The 13,409-nt window shown below is 38.8% G+C and overlaps 1 protein-coding gene across 1 annotated transcript in view; it reads left to right on the top strand.

Moving 5' to 3' along the window:
* The window catches only part of CNTNAP5 (contactin associated protein family member 5), a 226,655-nt gene extending 218,828 nt beyond the window's left edge, over positions 1-7,827 (top strand). The window contains exons 22-24 of the mRNA XM_054381243.1: positions 573-791; positions 6,151-6,222; positions 7,631-7,827. Of these exons, the coding sequence (XP_054237218.1) occupies positions 573-791; positions 6,151-6,222; positions 7,631-7,827 (488 nt within the window). The remainder of the gene's footprint in view (positions 1-572; positions 792-6,150; positions 6,223-7,630) is intronic.
* Positions 7,828-13,409: the final 5,582 nt, after the last annotated feature.

The raw sequence follows: 13,409 nt of genomic DNA, 5'->3' as shown, positions 1-13,409 counted from the left end.
CCTAAGCTGCAACTAAATCTGTGTGTTCAGCCAGGTTGGCCACCTCCTCCTCAGACTCATATTTCAGTACATGGGGATGGGGACTGCACCATTTAAGACTCCCTTCTTTAAGAATGTCCAGCTTTCATGGCCTCCATAGCTCTTCAGAACTGCCCCCAAGGGAGTCTGTTGACTGGTCTCTGAAACAGGTTGAAGTCTGCCTGCTGGAAGTCCAAGGCAGCACTTAGACTGACCTCCCTCTTCTTCAACAGCTGAAAACTCTACCAATAATTTTGTGATCTCTGTGCCCAGGATGGCCTCCAGTATTTGTATCCACCCACAAGTCCTTCTTTGTTTGCAATGTAGACTTCTGTGTCTGAGCCAATTTGATTCAAAGCAAGTACCATTGCAGAGGAAGACTGGGAATGGGAACCTCATGGATCAGGCCAGGGAGGACTTGTAGACTGTTAAAGGCAAACCTGAACAGTTGAGATTGGATGAAGAGAAGAAGCAGTAAGGCAAAAAACAAGATTAATTTCTTAATGCCTTCCTAAATCAGATAATTCCTGGAGTGTTTTTCTGTTGTTATGCAGATAGTTTGCCACTGGACCCTGAAGTCTCAAAGGCAAATGCCTACGGTTTCACTGGCTGCCTGTCCTCTGTTCAGTACAACCACATTGCTCCCCTGAAAGCTGCCTTACGCCATCCAAGCATTGCTCCCGTGACTGTCAAAGGCTCCTTGACTGAATCCAGCTGTGCATCCATAATGGAAGCTGATGTGAACACAGTAACCACAACATACTCCTCATCAGGTATGTCCTGTGAAGAGGGAACGGAGAATTTAAAGGATACTATACAATGAGGTTTCTTTTTGGTTTTGTCTTTTTTTTTTTTTTTTCTGAAATGTACTTGTGACAACTGGGAACTGGGAAGTTGTGTTTTCTCTCAAAATTAAGAATGTTGAGGATGGGCATTAAGATTTGCCAAGGTCCCTTTAAAAGTCATTGTACTAAAACAAAGTTTTCAGGCTAAGTTCCTAGATTGCCTAAAATATGCCTTCAACATCAACAAAAAATTCCAAAGGTGTAGTAGAAACAGCATTGGAAATGTGATTGTGCACCTGATTTTCCATTCCTGTGCACTCTAAACAGTTCCAGTGCTGCAGATCTCAAAGGCGAACATAAATGTTAGACAGCTTCTGTGTCCCAGTGGTGATGAAATAATAGGAGTCATACAACAAACAAGTCAAATTTCTTCCTGCCCTAGAAGAAATGAACAAAACTCCTTGGATAAACCCCTTGACACATGTGCATGATTTTCATTGATTGCTTGTACTTTATTCTCTCAGGTTAAAAAGAAGGAGCACTATTTGAGTGGTACCAGCAAGATGATCCCAATAGCTAATTTATTTTTTTTCAATCCTGAAACTGTCCTCTGGGAATCTTAAGTAATTTTCATATGTGAATTTGTATGCAGAGAAGGATACTCAGAGCAGCTGGAAGTGTTGTCACCAAGAATGAAGGCAATCAAGCTGCTGCTTTAGTCACCAGTGGATGTGGCAGAATTCTTAATGACCAGAAAGGGGTACAAATTAAAGGCTACTTTTTGCCCCTTGACCTGTGAAGCCACCTTCTCTTTTATGATAACTAATAAAACTGTAGTTTAGACAATAATATGATCTCGTTGACATTTGTACGTGCATCAAATCCCCATTTCCTGCAGCTTCTACCTAAGATATTCAGCAGAAAACAAATGATGCTATTAGCATTCTGCATAGAGAAAAAGGTTGCTGATTACTCTGTGGAAAGTGTCTGACAGTGTTTGTGTCTGTGATATTCCCCACCTCCCTACTTGCTTCTCACCACCCAGAGTTATCTAAGGTATCTGCTTTCATGCACAAAAGAATGTCTTAAAATACTGAATGGGCAATGATACTGAAAATATGACCTTCTTGCCCTGTCATTTGTTACCTCTTGTAAAGAGTTTGAACACAGAAAAACCTGATGCTCAGAACTGCAGGATAGAACACAGAGCAGAGTGTAGAATGTTTAGAATTAAATATTTAAGGCTTGTAATAAGTTGCACCCAATTGTGAAGGTTAAGTACTGTTACATCAGAAATGCACGCTTATTTGCCACTCTCTGCTTTAAAATATTATTTACTCTCATTGTGATGAATTAACTGACACTACTGTCTCACAAGTCACCCTGGATTTGATTAAAGCCTGAATAGGATCATTCAAACAAGTTAGTTCTGGAGACTTCATTTCTTTCTCTGCTGTAGTAAGAGCATTGGGTGGTAGATTCTTGTTGAAAAAAAGAATCCAATTTATGGCAAATTATACTTTGTATAGATGTACTTGAGAATTACATTCATACATGGAAAGGACACATTTAAAGAAATAAAAAGAAGTCAGAGTTAAGGATTAACTTTCATATTTACTGCTCATATCTCAATTCCTCAGTCCCCAATTTCTCATTATTTAGTGTCTGAGAAGAAAAATAGAACTTCAAAGTTGACTGTGTCAAGTTTCTAATGTACAGATATAACAAAAAAAACCCTCTAGGAAATCTCTCTTCAAATGTGTGAAAAAAGCTTTCTATATTTATAACATGAAAACAATTGAAGCTCTTTCCTTCAGAGAGGAATACTTGTTGTCTTCAAGAGAGTTTCCTAGCAGACAGATGTAGAATAAAATCCATTCACTCAGAGCTCAGTTATTCATACACACTGTTTCTGATTGGGAAACATAAAATAAAAGGTGACTTACTGTGGTTTTGATATTTAACAAAGATCTGCAAATCACTTTCTTCCTTGCTGAGGTACATGTAGAGGTTTTGGCATTCTGAACTCTACACTGATGGCATAGAGATAATGGGCTTTTCTATGTTTTGGGGTTTGTTTATGGGGGGTTTTAGTATTAAAATACTGTAAAAGCCAGAGGAGATTTAGCTGTGTAAATGGTGGAGTCTTAAGCTCTCTACTCCAGCTGAAGAGAAGGTCATCATGCATTGTAAGTAAAAAGTGACAAAGACTTTCATCAGTCAGAAGCTACACAGAAAAAGTTTTCTTCTGAAAGGCAGCTTAAACACTGCAAGCCCTTCTCTCACTCTTCTAGCTGTGCTGCACCTGGTATTTCTAAACAAGGAGGAACTGACCAGGGATATGCCAGAACAGCCTTGGCTGCAGCAAATATGAGATGGGAGAGATCGAGATCCTGAAAGGAAGTTAAAAACAAAACAAAACAAAACAAAACAAAAACAAACAAACAAACAAACAAACAAAAAAAAAAACAACAAACAGAAAGTATGACTGCAACCCCAGACTTCAGGAGAACAACATCTGACTTGGTCATGGACCTGGTTGGAAGAATCACTCTGTTGATAAGAGAACTCCCAGAGACCTGGTTCAAGGATCAACTCCAAACTCAAAAATGATCCATCAGAATGAATGGGAAATGAAGCAAAGGTGGCAGGAGGCCCAGAGATGTTAGGAAGTCTCCATCTTTGGATATATTTAAAACCCAAATGGAAACAGCTCTGAGAAACTTGCTGCAGTAGACCCTGATTTGACTAGGTGATTTCCAGAAGGGCCTTCTGACTTCAGCAGTGCTTCCAGATGCAGTGTAATGTCATCAGTTTTATTTTAAAAGAGAAGGATGTTCTGTTAAGATCTCATATGAGACACAGTACTGCTTTTCCTTAGCTTCAGAGTTTATTGTGTTCCCACTGGAGATGGTTCTGCCATCACATACCATCTGCTCTGCTGTAACAAACATTCCTCTCCTTATATCCTGATTTTATTTCTCAGGCAAAACATAATTCTTAAGGCCTGTGTCTGTTGGCCTCCGTTCTGAAAATGATCTCCAACATTCGTTCTGGTTTCCTCTCAGTGCTTAAATTCTGTTAACAGTTGCCAAAAACCAGCAGAGCCTTAATAGCATTTATTGTCAGATCTTACATAATCTTTTAGGCATGAGTGATGTCTTATTTAATTTTTAAGGTAGAAATTTAATTTCATGCTTTTTTCATGCATAGTTAATAGTCTTTCATGACTCTATTTACTAATGCTGCACACCAGATACCAGCTGGAGATTTTTCTCTAGTATAGAAGGACTAATGTTCAACAGATGTGAATTTTTACTGTAACTATTTTCACTTGCACCAATTGAGTGCTGGGGTAGAAAATACCTCACCAAACTTCCAGTATCTGAAAGTTAAATCACCTTGAGGCTAAAATAATGATTACTCCCCTACTAATCTGTGGAAAGAAATAGGCAAATCACAATGTCCATCTTTGACAGTCATCTTAGGACAGGTTCTTTTCCTCTGTTTTACAAAATAAAAAGAACTTAAGGTACTTACTTTGATTTATATAACTATCTCTGAGATACTGAAAAATAAAGGAGATGAACCTACCTGTAATGTACTAAATTATGAGCTACCTGAATCTGATCTTTAATTTGGCCATGCTTTGACCTCAGGCTCAAAGGCTTGAGATTAGGCTAAATAACCCCCAGATTTCCCTTCCGACCTAACCTTTTCTAGGATGTTATCTGTATTTACATGTAAAACAACTTTTATCCCCATCTCAGTCCCACAAATGTAGCACGTTAGATGAAGCATTGGCCTGACCATTTGTTTCTTGGCAGCATCACTATAAGCACCCAATATCCAAGCAAGAGGCACCTTATAAGTAGGTCTCAAATTCAGTGTCCCAATTGGCAACCACTGTTGACATCGATAACAAGTGTATGGGAGTTGTTCAGTTGGCCCCAAAGGTTCCTTTTATGCTAGTAGCTCAGTCAATGAACTGCAGAAATGGGGAACCCTGACTTTTCAGTATATGTGCGTTCAATAAGAATCCTTCTACTCCTAAAACTAGCAGGAGAGTTGCATCTTTTAAATCATGACAAACATGAAAAGACTGTTGGCTTCTTCTCATATTTGGGGCTGGTATCAGTGATTTAGAGAATAAGGGGAAAATGCCCCCTTTATGAAACTAAATACTGCCTCCTGATGCACAAACACAAAATTACTGCTTATTTCAATAAAAAAAATCTTGGTCAATGAGATACCAAAACGTAACTGAGTCAGCTAATAAGGTAAGGATGTTCTATTACAACAAACCTTCCAACACCAGATTTCTCATTTAGGCTTCTAACTCTTGCATCAAAAAGATCAGTTTGGCAAAGCATACATAGCAGAGACAGTCATCTGTAACTCTCATATACATCCTCTGTATAACAGTCTGGAGGTTTGTAAAGGAGGGAAATACAGATAGGAATCTCATCAAAGGAGAAGGTAAGCTGGAAGGAAAAATAAAAAGGTGAAGGTGCAGAAAGCTGGATTCTGTAGAAAACAGCATTTTCTGAAACTTGCAAGACTAAAATAGGTACACCGCTGTAACTCCAGTGATTTCGGGAGGGCTTGACCTCCCAGGTTTATAAAACTGAATTTGAAACTGCCATCATATAGAATCTGGCCCAGTGTTTTGACAGTAGTTATTTATAGATAGGATACAAGAGTCATCCAACATCCAGGAACTTTTAAGATAGAAATTAATTTCTGACTCTTTCTCCTCTCTGTTTTGAATTCAATTTGACCACTGCATTCCTGCAACAGAGAGAAAATCATCTGTTCCAGGAAGCTATATCAAGCAGAGAATGCTTCTCTTTGTGGAATTAAATCTGACTTTTGTATCTACATCTACAAACATAGGTCAGGTTGAGTCTGCCTGATTCTTTCTGATATTGTTTCTTAAGTTAATTAAAAAAAAAAAAGAAAGAAGGGGGAAAAAAGCTTCTGAGATAAGCTCCCAATGGGTTATTTAGTTAGAATGTCTGTCTGATTCTTTTGCCAATACACTGAGAGAACAATTTCAGATGTTACTGTGAGCCTTTCTATTTCATTTTAAATATACCCTTAACATATTTTGGTCCTGAAGATGTAGGAGAAAATTGTCCTGCAAGCTCACTTTATTTTTTCAGAGAGCTTTCTGGTTTGATTCTTCAGTCCCCTAAATCACATCTTTTGAAAACAGGTTAGAATTCATGAGTGTAAGAGGATGCTTAGAATTCATGAGTGTAAGAGGATGCTTCTATCTAAGCCAGAGGAAAAATGAATATAGTTGATACAGAAAATAAGTTCGGTTTTGTTTAACTAACTGCAGATCCTTTTGGGAAGGCAGATGAAAGAGAACCTCTCACCAATGCAGTCAGAAGTGATTCAGCTGTGATTGGAGGTAAGATAATTTTTAAAGAATACAATTGAAAAATAAATCTGTCAATGAAAACATCTAAAGTACTTAAATCTGGACCCCATAAAATCTACTTCAATTTTTCTGTAAGCTAATACAGGTCTAGTGATTGCTTTATTTCTGAGCACATATCTGTGTCAGGCTACCTGGACAGAGACAGGTGCTATGGGTGAAGCCAACAGTGGCAGCATGTGATGTCGGATATCACACCTAAAAATCATAGAATGGTTTGGGTTGGAAGAGACCTTAAAGATCATCCAATTGTCATTAACCTGAGTGTTTTGAAATAGAAGCAGTGTCTGTCTGACTGCTTGAGCAGGGCATTTGAAGATGTTGACCTCCAGAGGTTCCTTCCAACCAAAACCGTGCTCTGATTCCATGTGATTCTGTGGTCTAAGACTAATCTAACTAGTAACTGTCTTACACACCGCTCTGAGGAGAGCCTCAACACGATATTCACAATATTCTAGTACCTGAAGGGGGCCTACAGGAAGGATGGAGAGAGACTGTTTACAGGGGCCTGCAGTGACAGGACAAAGGGCAATGGCTTCAAGTTAGAGAAGGGCAGATTTAGACTGGGTATCAGGAAGAAGTTCTTCACTATGAGGGTGGTGGAACACTGGAACAGGTTGCCCAGGAAGGTGGTTGAGGCTCCTTCCCTAGAGATATTCAAGGTGAAGCTCAATGAGGCCCTGGGCAGCCTGGGCTAGTTAGGGATGTCCCTGCTGACTGTGGGGAGGTCAGACTGGATGACCTCTGGAGGTCCCTTCTGGTCTGGACCATTCTATGATTCTGTGGTAATATCCTGTATTTCTTGATCTCTCTCTTTGCAAGCTAGTGGGGTTGTGGTGACTTACTAGGTCATGTGGAAGCATTTATATACTATGGAAAGTTGTCCTCATAGCTTCATGTATGGTTTTCATTTTCCTTTAAAAACCTGGAAGGCAATTTCTCTCGGTTTACTTTATAGGATGCCCTGTAGGGAGTTGCCTTTGATAATATCTAGAAGCTATAAACCAAAGTATACAAGGCTCATGCAAGGTTTCCAGAGATAACATGCAAGAAAATACAACAGAGCAGGAATTTGAATGAGCATATAGATCTATTTTTTTGAAAACAAACACACTGACCAAACTTTACTTCCAGTGAAAGCATAATTTGCCTGAAATTAGAAGGTGAATTACCTTAATGCTTGCTGCTATAAGTCTTAAAGAAACAAATTAGAAATAAAAACTCCTAGGAAAGGTGTGATAGAGGCAGATGATTGTGTGCAGACTGAGATGAACAGATCTGTCATGTTCATTGGTAATGTATTTTTGAGGTCATTGGGGGGTTGGATTTGGGTTTGGTTTTTGCTGGTTTTATCTTTCCTTCCTATTTTCCCCCTTTTCAGGTGTAATAGCAGTTGTGATATTCATCATCTTTTGCATCATTGCCATCATGAGCAGATTCCTCTATCAGCACAAACAAGCACATCGAAGTAACCAGACAAAGGAGAAAGAATACCCAGAAAACCTCGAGAGCTCCTATAAAGCTGACATTGACTTGCAGAACACAGTGAGCGAGTGCAAACGGGAATATTTCATCTGATGGACAATGCAATTTCTTCTTGCTCTTACTCCCTTTATTCCTTCCTTCCTTTATTCCTTTTTGCCTTCCTTTTTCCTTTTTGCAATTTTCTTTTAATCATTCATTTTTTGCTGACTTTCAGTTGGAAAAGACCGCCCTGTACAGGAAACACTGGTAACAGTCACAGTGCCTCATTCTCTACACAAAGAACCTGGCAGTCGGAGTTTACTTCTGCAGCTCAAGAGACATGTTACCCCACCCTGCACAAAATAAGATCCACATGCACACATGGTTTCTGCTATGGGTTCCTGGATGTTTCGAAGTCCCTGCATTTCTTTCTGCTTTTCTCAAGAGCCACTTAATTCATCGCTTTTACATTAGAACTGGACTATGTAAAGTAGAGGTAAAGTAGCTGAACACATAGCTTCTACAGATACTGGGACAGGATAGAGGGAAAGAATGAGACCAAAACACCTGATTTATTTTCCAGGCTTAGTTACAACAATCATAAAGAACCAGCCAAATTCTCAAATGATATGAATTGATATATACCTATTGAGTCCAATGGTGTTACATTAATTTACACTAGTTAAGAAGCTGGTATGAGGTAAGGAAAAATAAGAACCACAAAAATGTCCTATTAAGCTCCTTCCCCCAACTTCCTGTCCTTTTACTGTAACTTTTAGGCTTATCAGTACTTTTCCAACAATGTATGTATTAACGGTAAATGTCATTCCCCTGCACCTCTTTCACCTCCACCTCATAAGGCTGACTCTGTAGACCCAACATACTCTAGCATAACTCTAGCTGAAGCATGGAAAATAGTAGCTTGAATCTCCAAGGGTTTTAGGAAGCTGCTAGGACTTAGGTGCTCTATATTTGTCTGAAATGTTAGAAATGCAGCATATACCTGTTCATGCCATATGGAGGATTATCACACGCTGAGGTTAAACATTGTTGACATTGTGGCAAAGAAAAAGTATACAGACAAGCAAAAAACAAAGGCAGTTTAATCTTACACAAGATTCATGACTTCTATCAGTTCTTCAAAAAAAAGAAAAAAAAATCCAACTACACAACATCTGCTCTTCCCTCCCCACCCCCAAAACTGCATGAAAGGTTGATTAGTATTTCCTGTTTGTAGAATTTGGAATATCTCCTCCAAAGCTAAGTAGAGAGAGGTCTGATGTCATGTCTTAAAAGGTTAATATTTGATCAACGTTTTTGGCAAAGCAGAACATTAGGGTAACAATTTTTTTTTTTAAATCCCAATTACTCTAATTTGAATTAATCTTCTCTCCTGTTTTTCTAAAGTATTATGTCCTTTCCTGATTGGAATCTTCTCTCCTGTTTTTCTAAAGTATTATGTCCTTTCCTGATTGGGAACAATGCTGAAGACTCAAATCTTGCCCATTTTACTTCTGCTGTATGGTTTCAGTGTGAGACTGAAAAACCTGCTTTTCAGTCACAGACATCCTGACAGAAAAAATGGACAACTCCTACCAAGGGAGGTTTTTTCACACCCTGCTTATGTCTGTGTGGCATACTGCCTTCTCTGGGCTTCTGAAGAGTATGTAGTATTTGCTATCACACTTGAAGAGTTCTGTCAGGAATGAAATTAATCCAACAGCTAAGAAAAAAAATAATTATTGCTGTGCTCTTGATATGGATTAATTCAAGGCAATTAATTGTGCAACTGAATCTCTTTCTTGGCCTTCTATACCCTTCTGCAGTCATTCTGAGGTTTCTGCCTCATGATTCTTTTTACACAGATTAAAATCAGAGAATCACAATATGAGTTAATAACCTACAAACTAGGATGAGGTTACACATGCTCTTTTTCCAGGCAGTGCATTGTATGTTGCTGGCTATTTTTCTGATGGGAGGAGGGAACAGACAAGGAAGAAAAAATTAAATGGCAGTTTGGATATGGTGGTTCCTTGGCAATTGTTTTGGAAGACTTTATGAGAAGCAGTATCTGATGCTGAGAAAGCAGTCTTGGGATGATATCCCTGTCATGTGGTTTACAACAGCCCTCTTGCCTCATGCTGGTTGTTTGCATGATACATAATTACTTGAGAGTGTTTCTGCATGATGAGATGTGTAGTGATGGACTCATTAGCTTTCATTTTCCACATTTCAACTTAGACCTTTTTTCCCACGTATTGCAAACCATTTCTGCTATTTTTTTTAATTGCTCTTTTAATGGAGGATTTTTTCCTTTTTTCTCTTTGCTATCATTCTAAGTAACATTTTTCAGTGAACACAGGGGGTGATACCTTTTTTATATAAAAAATGTCAGGATTTATTTTAATGGAAAACATGAAAGTATAAAATAATTGTTTGGAAGCATTGTTTGGGGTTCTCTTTCATTGGAAGCATTGTTTGGGGTTCTCCTTCTTCTCCCAAGACAAATTTTATAACAAAACTGAGGGGCTGGCAGAGAGATACCAAGTAATTTATTCTAGTGATACAGTATGTGTCTTCTGGAATTGATATTGATAGGCAAGGATTTTTAGACTATGAAATTTATACATCACTTAGGTATGGATTTAAGCATTGAAGATTCCTGTATCTCAGAAATTACTTGGCAAATAACAGCCATACTGACAAAGATATTTAATCATGCAAAGTCTGAGTTGGATGCCTAGAAGGACTGTCTGAGAACTCTGGTGTCTGGCTATAGAAGACATGTTAAGACTGTCTGTCAGAAATCTAACTTTCCATGAGATGTAGGCTACCACCTGAGTGAAGTGTGGGCCTTCAAAGGAATTTAGTTTCCTAAGGATGTGTAGTGACTAGGTAAGATAAGCATTTGACTCAAATGAATTTCAGTTGGATTTCTACTTCACCCTTGCTGTGAAATGTTTTTAAAAACTGCAAGACATTTAAATACCTTTGAAAGTTCAGTCTCATTTCCCTTTTGGAAATAAAACATTGGTCCTAAGTCAGCCACCTATGTCATTTGCAGTGTTTCATCTCTTCCTATTAACAGGTATACTTTTATTTCTTTTCTTGTTCTTGCCATGGCCAAGCACTTAGGGTATGTCTGCAGTGAAAACAAAGCCAGACCAAAGACAGGCTTTTAACTCACATTGGCTAAACCAGGTGTGAAAACAAACCATTTAGGTCTGTACTGCTATCAGATTGTGTTCATCCATGAGATTCCCCTGACATTTAAGTTAAAACTGATAGCCAAAGTACAAACATGAGGGTTTTTCTCTCTTCTTGATTTTAACCTAATCTAGCCAGACTTAATCTAATTAGCAAATGCTCAAACTTTACATTATAAGCCAAACCCTTATTTTAATGAGATATTTGTTTATATTAGCATTTAGTTTATTACTCACTTCACATACTGGGTGAGGGGCAATCAATATGTCATATAGTTTCACTATGGTGAGAGGATGAGAATCTTCTCCTAATGAAGTCAGCTATTGATTTTGCTGAACATAAGACTGAGCCCTTGAACTATGGAAGAACTCGAAGATTGTTTTTATCAGAGTCACAGAATCATAGAATGGTTGGATTGGTTTCATTTTACATTTGGTTTTACAAGCTACCCATTTTACACTTGTCATCCAGTCCTGTCCTGTGATCAGTGAGGACAGGGCAAATGTCTCATGCATCTTTAAAATTAGGTAAATTGCTCTGTAGATGTGCATCCTTCTCTCCATTGATCCTAAAGACAGGGTAGGCTCCTGCCAATATGTTAAGCTATGTCTAGCAGAATTTGCCCTTACATAGGAATTTTATCTTACTCTTGCAGCTCTCATAGACACATCTGCACAGATCTTAAAAGCAGCTTGTTTTTTTTATTGACATGCCAGCTGGGATCAAGAAAGGACCCCTCCTTGCATCTAAAATTACACTGTACATCTCCACTTAGAAAACACATGCATCTATTTACAGTCAAATACATGAAAATTAAGTGTCAAAGTTCCCATTTCTGTTGTTGGGCATCCAACCAATAATCTGTGGGGCATGAGAGAGCATAGCTCTAGTCTATTCTAGATTCGAGATCATTGCCTCACATAGAAGCTTTGGCAGGTAGCACACACATAGATCTACACAGATTTCATAATCTAAAGCTAACTCAACACACTGAGATGCCTTTCTAGCCCTGCATGGCTGCTGCCATTAGAATCATAGAATGTTGGGGGTTGGAAGGGACCTCCAGAGATCATCAGGTCCAACCCCACTGCCAAAGCAGGATCACCTGGGGCCGGCCACACAGGAACACATCCAGACTGGCTTTGAAAGTCTTCAGAGAAGGAGATTCCACAACCTCTCTGAGCAGCCTGTTCCAGTGCTTCAAAACCCTCACAATAAAGAATTTTCTCCTCATGTTGAGGTGGAACTTCCTGTGTTCTAGCTTATATCCATTATTCTTTGTTCTATTAGTGGGTGCCACTGAAAAGAGCCTGTCCCTTTCCTCTTGACACACACCCCTCAGATATTTATAGACATTAGTAAGATTCCCTCTGAGACTAAACAGTCCCAGTTCTGTCAGTCTTTCTTCATAGGAGAGATGTTCAAGTACCTTAATCATCCTCTTTGTTGGACTCTCTCCAGTAGATCCCCATCTTTCTTCAATTAGGGAGCCAAAAGCTGGACACAGTATTCCAGGTGTGCTCTCACCAGTACCTCTGCAGCTCCATTAAGGATGCAAGCCTCCTGTCTGTCATGTTTCATAACTGCTAGCCCCTAGCAGATATGTCTGATACCTGTTGACTTTTCAAATTATAGTAAGTGTCCATCAAGAACCTCAAAGTTCTTGATAAGTGAACTTCCTGAACAAAAAAAACCCAAAATCGCATCTTCTGAAAACAAAACAAAATAAAACAAAACACCCCCTTCTGTCAGCAAAGCCAAACAGTTGAAATATGTCCTTCACCTCAGTTTAACAAGAGGAGGCAGAATTTGACCCCCTTGTGCTCCACCATCTCATGCCACTTTTTATTGCCACCCTACACAAAGCTTACATTGAAGACCCAGTTTCAGGTATTGTTCTGCACTGCCAGCTTTCCACAGACACAAAGGGGTTTTAGACTTTTTTAATATATTTTCTTTTTCAGAAAGAAATGCTTTGTAAAAAGACCTGAGCAAAAGCTGAGACCTTCTGAGGATCTCTAAAACAAGTACTGTTTCAAAGCTTTCATGCAGTTTTGTGATGCCTCCTTATCAAACAAGTCAAATGATACAGTTACATCCCTGCCAAACCAAGGGCCTTATCCACAGTCTTCTGAGTCTGGTGAGAGGCCTCTTGGTTGACTACAGTTAGAGTTGCACTATGTCCTTTGGGGTTTGGGGTATTTTCTTTGCAAGTAACTATCATGACTTCAAACCATGATTTGTTCCCTTTGGTTTTCTACTTTGCTGCACTTCTTTTTTCAAGGAATAGTTCTCCACATCCCCTTTTGGTGTGGGCGGCCCCCTCCTCTGTGCTCCTTTTGTACATGAAACTTCTAAACACACTCTTCTTTTGGGTCCAAAGTAGTTTTTTTTTTTTTTTCCTTTGGTTGTTTATTCTGATTCACACATATAGCAGTTTGGATATTGCAATGTATTGGTACTTATTTTTGTGATCTTTTGCACTAAGT

The sequence above is a fragment of the Indicator indicator genome, chromosome 5 (assembly GCF_027791375.1).
Source record: "Indicator indicator isolate 239-I01 chromosome 5, UM_Iind_1.1, whole genome shotgun sequence".
NCBI classification, from domain to species: Eukaryota; Metazoa; Chordata; class Aves; order Piciformes; family Indicatoridae; genus Indicator; species Indicator indicator.
Note: the sequence above shows the minus strand (reverse complement) of the source record. Positions and strands in the feature narration are given on the sequence as shown.